Below are 5,331 nucleotides of genomic sequence, written 5' to 3'. Positions count from 1 at the left end.
AAGCAATCCTCACCAACCAGTACATGCAGAGACTGGCCACCATGAGGGCCCTGCCTGGCCCTCTCCTGGGCTCTTTCCAGACCCCCCCAGGGTACTTCCTACCCCCCATGCCCCAGGTGAGTCCTGCTCCCCAGTGGCAGCCTTGCACAGGGACCCAGGTCTGCCCTGGAGTGGGGTGGCTGTCAGGCTGAGAAGCAGAGCTTGGGTTATGCAGAGCTGGGCACACCCTGTGGAACCGGTGGGATCTGTGCTGGGCTTCCATGTGAGCAGCAGGGTGGGGTGCAGCTGCTCCAGGTAATGGGCTGGGTATTTTGTTGTTACTTACTGCTGCCCCTCAGAGAAGGAGGAAGCAAGGAGGAGTTTGGTGGGAGGGTGTGAGCATGGAGAGCAAGAGGAAAGGGTTACAGAGGTGCAGAAGCTCCAGGGGAGGAGTTAAGTAGAGCTGCTGGAGGACATGCTGGCAGCAGGGCTGGAGGTCGGTGTTTAAAATGCTCTGGCACCCTGCAGAGCATGTTTTTGGCTTGTCTGTCTGTGTGCAGCAGCCACCAAGAGGCTCTGGGGTAGTTCTGGCTCAGCTCAGCTCCCCAGTCACGTTGGATAATGTGTTCTCCTTTCCCAGCCACAAACCAGAGCTGCCTTCTACGGCCCCAGCCCTGTTGTGCCAGTCCGCCCTGCCACTCGCTGGAGTGCACAGCCCTCCCGGCCTCCCTGTGAGTCTGCCTGTCTCTCCCTGGGGGCTCTTGGCACGAGCTGGGCTCAGTCAGGGACTGAGGGTCTCTAAAAGCAGCACAAAGTGTTGTAACCCTGGGGGTTTATCTTGGATAAGTGTGCAGGGGTTTGGTGCAGGGTCACGGTGATGGGCACCAGGAGGTGACAAGTTGGCCGTGACACCAGAGGTGAGGTGCTCCTGAACTGTCCCCAGCCACAGTCACTCCCCTGCCGTCTCCTTCCATGCCTCTGCTACCAAGTGGCTTCATTATGTGTGTGTTCTTTCCTACAGCAGTGTATCCTGAAACCACCCCCATCCTGAGGGCTGCTGTGCCCCCCCGGCGCCTGCTGTCCAACATCAGCACCACCAGACAGGCCTCCACCCAGGTGCCCCGTGTGCCCCCCCAGGCCCAGAGAGTGGGTGAGTGGGGGAAGGACCCCCACAATTTCCAGCTGGGACATCGCTGTGGTGGCAAGGGTGCTTACTGTGAGCTCAGGCCTCCTCTGAGGATAGTTTGTTTTGTGGGATTTCTCATGGAGGAGCCTGATGGTGTGATGGAATTGGAGCAGTGTCTGTAGAAACTAAGTATGTAACTTTTGGGGAAGGTTGTGGTCTTTCAGGTAATGGGACGGGTCTCTGATATGCAGATTGGTCTTGTTGGCGGCTGCTCCTGGCCTATGATCCTTAAAGCAGATGGTGATGCAGCCACAGCACCTGGGCTTAGGCTCGGACAAAGGCAGAAGGTGGGAAAGGACCTGTGGGGCACAGGAAGGGGATCTCACAGGCTCTGGCTGAACTGCTGCCAGTGCCAAGCCTCATGTTAGAGGGGTTTGGAGCTGAGGACCAGATCTTGCTGGCATCCCCGGTGCCTGGTTGTGCTGAGGCTGGCCCTGGGTCCTGGGGTGTCTCCTCCAGACAGGACCAGCTGGGGCAGTGACTGCCTACAGCCTTCCCATCTTCCTGGGATTTTGCCCGAAGTTATCTTTGGCATTGAGTGTCTAATTGCTGAAGTGAACAGTGGGACCAGGAGGGCTCTCTGTGGCTTGTCCCTTCTCCTTTTGTCATTGTCCTCTCATTTCTCTGCCCTCACCTTCCTTCAGGATGAGCTGGGAGACAGGGGTCTGCAGCCCACCCTCCTCAGTGCTGTTCCCATTCTCTGGCTGCTCATGCAGATGGGTTTCTGGAGGAGAGATGACGAGATGTGGGTGCCTTTGCCAGCTCTCCTGCCCTCTGCACAACATCAAACCACCCCACCCCAAGGGCGGCAGTGCCCTGCCTGTCCTGGGGAAGCTGCCTTTGACTGGGGGGCTGCTTTGAACCCATGTAGGATTTTTCAGGCCCTCCAAACAAGCACACTGCCCTTGTGGCTTCAGCCTCCTTGGCATAGGTATGCATTTAAGGACTCCTCCTCACAAGTATTCTGGTCCCCATTGCAGCCAACATCGGGACGCAGACGGTCAGCACCCGGCTGCCCTCCTCGTCTGCCCTGCCACGGGGTGCCCAGCAGTACAAGTACTCCTCATCTGCCAGGAACATGCAGCCCATGGGGCACATGCCCCCCATGGTGGCCCCGCAGGTAAGTGCTCTGCAGCCACCATAATGTGACATTCTTGGTCCTGCTCTGGGCTAATGTGACTGCCGACCCCAGGACTCCGCATGGCTCCGTGACTGGTGCTGTGGGGGCCTTTCCTGGGGGCAGCTATGGATCCAGTAGCAAAACAGCTCTAATGCTTGACTCCAGCTTTGCTGCAGCTGGTGTTTGAGTACAAACACACAGTGCCAGCATTTGGAAGGCTGAAATGCCCCATTGTGGCTGGTGTCCAGCACCATTCCTGCAAGCCAGGTAACTCACATCCCTTCCAGCCTTTGATTGCTGTTCTTCCCTGTTTTTCTTCCAGGTGGGAGAACCTGCTGTGCATGTCCAGGGGCAGGAGCCACTGACAGCATCCTTGCTTGCAGCAGCCCCTCCCCAGGAGCAGAAGCAAATGATCGGTGGGTGTCACAGCTGCTCTGCTGCAGGGCCCTGGGGCCATGTGGGCTTGCATGCACCAGGGCAAACTTAACTGCTGGGAGAAGCTGTAAGGCTTTGTGGGATTGCTCTGACATTATGCTGCTTAAAAAAAAAAAATAAATTCAGTCTGTATTGGAGTTGGATGGGAGCAATAAAACCACTCCCTGTCTGCGTGAGCTGCCTGGCAGTGAGAGAGTGTCTGGTGGCGCTTTGCAGAGAGGCAGAGCTCCATCCGCCCTGCCTGTGCTGCCAGGCCATGCCAGGGCCTTTGCAATTCCCCTCAGCTCTGAACCACCCTGTACTGCTGCTCCTGGGCACTGATGAACAGCGTGGTGGCCATAGGGGTTAAGGTCAGCTCTGCCACACAACCCTTGGCTTTCAGGCGTTCTGTGGTGGAGCAGACAGTGCCCTGGGGTGGGACAGCATTGCTTGGCCTGGCCAAAGCACAGCAGGTCACAAACCAGCTCTTTCCTCCCCAGGAGGGAACTGCTCCTTCAGAAACTGTCCTTCACCTGCACATGGGCGGGCAGGTGTGCTCAGCTCCACTGCCCTGTGCCCACTGTAGGCGCCTGCTGCTGACTTCACCCAGCAGCTTCCTGTTGCTGGGATGTGCTGGAGTAGCTTTGCTTGTGAGCAGTGGTTTTTCCACCACCACTATCACCACCCTTGTGTCCCATTTCAGTGGAGGGGGCAGGAGGGCTTGCAGTGGGTTTGAAAATGCTGGAGGGCTTGCACAGTGCTCATGTCCTCGCTGGTGTTTGGAGCAGGTGAACGCCTCTACCCTCTGATCCATGTGATGCATCCTGCGCTGGCCGGCAAGATCACCGGGATGCTGCTGGAAATAGACAACTCTGAGCTGCTGCTGCTCCTGGAGTCCCCAGACTCCCTGCGCTCCAAGGTAGGAGGGACTCGGTGCCCAAACACATCCCTTTCCAAAGGGCTGATTGCCTGCTGCTGCAAGGAAAGCTGAGCACAGCCCAGGACACTGATCACCATGGGAAGAGCAAGTAGCTGCTGGTTTTATTTTCAAGGAAAAAAGGAGCCCCAGATTGATGTCACCACACCCAGTTGCCTGAATGTCTGCCTGCCTCCAGCAAAAGGAGAAGCTGGAAGCAGCTCCCTAAAGCACAGGCCAAGCCTGAGGGTGGTTTGGAGGTGGCTGGGAAGTGAGAGGGGAAAATCAGGGTGGTGTCTCTACAGGGAAGCAGCCGGGAAGATGCTCTTTCCTCAGAATAGAAATGAGCTATACTGCAGAGGGGCAGCAGTTTTTCTTCAGTTTCCTTCTTAATCCTGGTGAATAGTTAGCTTTGGTTCCCATCAAAATAGTTGCAGTGAATTGACTGCATCTTTTTGTTGCTCCTTGGAGACAGGAGCTCCTTTCACCTTTTCACTGATGTTTTTTGAGGTGTCTGGGCTCTGTTGGGTGGTCAGGCAGCTTCACCTGTGAAATCTGACTTCTCTCTAGCAAGTTCCGACTTGGTAATAGAGGAGAGATACCCCAGAATTCCCCTTGGTAAGAGACAGAAAAGGTCTTTGGGTTGATCAGCCTCCTGCAGAAGCAGCAGGCTTGGATTTTGTGATTATTCAAGTCCTTTACATTTTGGAAGTGGATCTGTATGGAGGCCACACTGGGACCTGAAATATTGAATTCCTGGTGCAGTGCACTCCTGCAGTGGAGCAACTCAACTTCTCCCCCTTGTGCTCTCTCTTGTAAGATCGAGGAAGCGGTCACTGTTCTCCAGGCACACCAGAACACAGAGACACCCCTCAAGGGCAGTGCTGGGCCGTTCCTGCAGTGACTCCAGGTGGGTGCTGGGAGCTGTGGTGTGCTCAGAGTCTCTGGTTTCTGACTCTGAAACTGGGGATTGGGTTTCTCATCCAGGCCAAGCAAGGTTTAATAAGCAATATCAGTGTCTTTTGACTGTAATATTCCATTCCGTAAATTGCATCCTCCATTTTCCGGACTTAGTTGTACTGCAGAGACCTGGTTCTCTGTGGGCTCTTTCTGTGTTGATGAGGGCAATACTACCAGATGAGGACTGTGCTACCAGAAAGGAAGATAGAAAGGTCCTTGTTTTTCTGTAGGTCTAGTGGGGACCAGCACAACCTTTCCTGGGAATTCCCAGTGGGTTTTTTGCAGAACCATGGCAGTAGATAGCCTATAAAATACCCTTTGTGTGCTTGACTAGGAGAACTGGCCCTGCTGCTGAGGCTGGGATAGACGCACTAACAAAGCAATTCAGACTGTATGTACCCCTTTGAAGATATTTCAGATATTTCCTTGGCTTATGATATGGCAGTAACTGTGTTAACCCAAGTTCAGGTGAATTCCATCTTGTCTGGATGAAACTCTCCCTTTAGCACTTGTAAATTGCATATTTGGGTTCTCTGTTTCTTGCAGACTTTGGGACTGAGAGCAAGCCCTGAGAATGTTGTTGTTGAAGAACAGGAGCAGGAGCCCCACCACACTGTTGGAATCATGCCCGTACAGTGACCCTGGCTTTGTCTTCAAATGCCCCATCCTATTGTTCATGTGTATTGTAACCCTTGTAAATTGCTTCCTCCTGCACCTGTGAAAATCCCCACATTAAATCTCTTCTCACCACTGAAA

At 54.5% G+C, this 5,331-nt stretch overlaps 1 protein-coding gene across 1 annotated transcript in view; it reads left to right on the top strand.

The window, feature by feature from the left end:
- The window catches only part of PABPC1L (poly(A) binding protein cytoplasmic 1 like), an 11,674-nt gene extending 6,343 nt beyond the window's left edge, over positions 1-5,331 (top strand). The window contains exons 9-16 of the mRNA XM_017732931.1: positions 1-116; positions 620-710; positions 1,001-1,129; positions 2,146-2,285; positions 2,608-2,701; positions 3,488-3,618; positions 4,436-4,525; positions 5,122-5,331. The exon at positions 1-116 is cut by the window's left edge and continues 2 nt beyond it. Of these exons, the coding sequence (XP_017588420.1) occupies positions 1-116; positions 620-710; positions 1,001-1,129; positions 2,146-2,285; positions 2,608-2,701; positions 3,488-3,618; positions 4,436-4,519 (785 nt within the window). The 3' untranslated portion in view covers positions 4,520-4,525; positions 5,122-5,331. The remainder of the gene's footprint in view (positions 117-619; positions 711-1,000; positions 1,130-2,145; positions 2,286-2,607; positions 2,702-3,487; positions 3,619-4,435; positions 4,526-5,121) is intronic.

Source organism: Corvus brachyrhynchos, unplaced genomic scaffold (assembly GCF_000691975.1).
Source record: "Corvus brachyrhynchos isolate BGI_N302 unplaced genomic scaffold, ASM69197v1 scaffold10, whole genome shotgun sequence".
NCBI classification, from domain to species: domain Eukaryota; kingdom Metazoa; phylum Chordata; class Aves; order Passeriformes; family Corvidae; genus Corvus; species Corvus brachyrhynchos.
The sequence above is the reverse complement of the archived record's forward strand: the minus strand, read 5'-3'. Positions and strand labels throughout refer to the sequence as shown.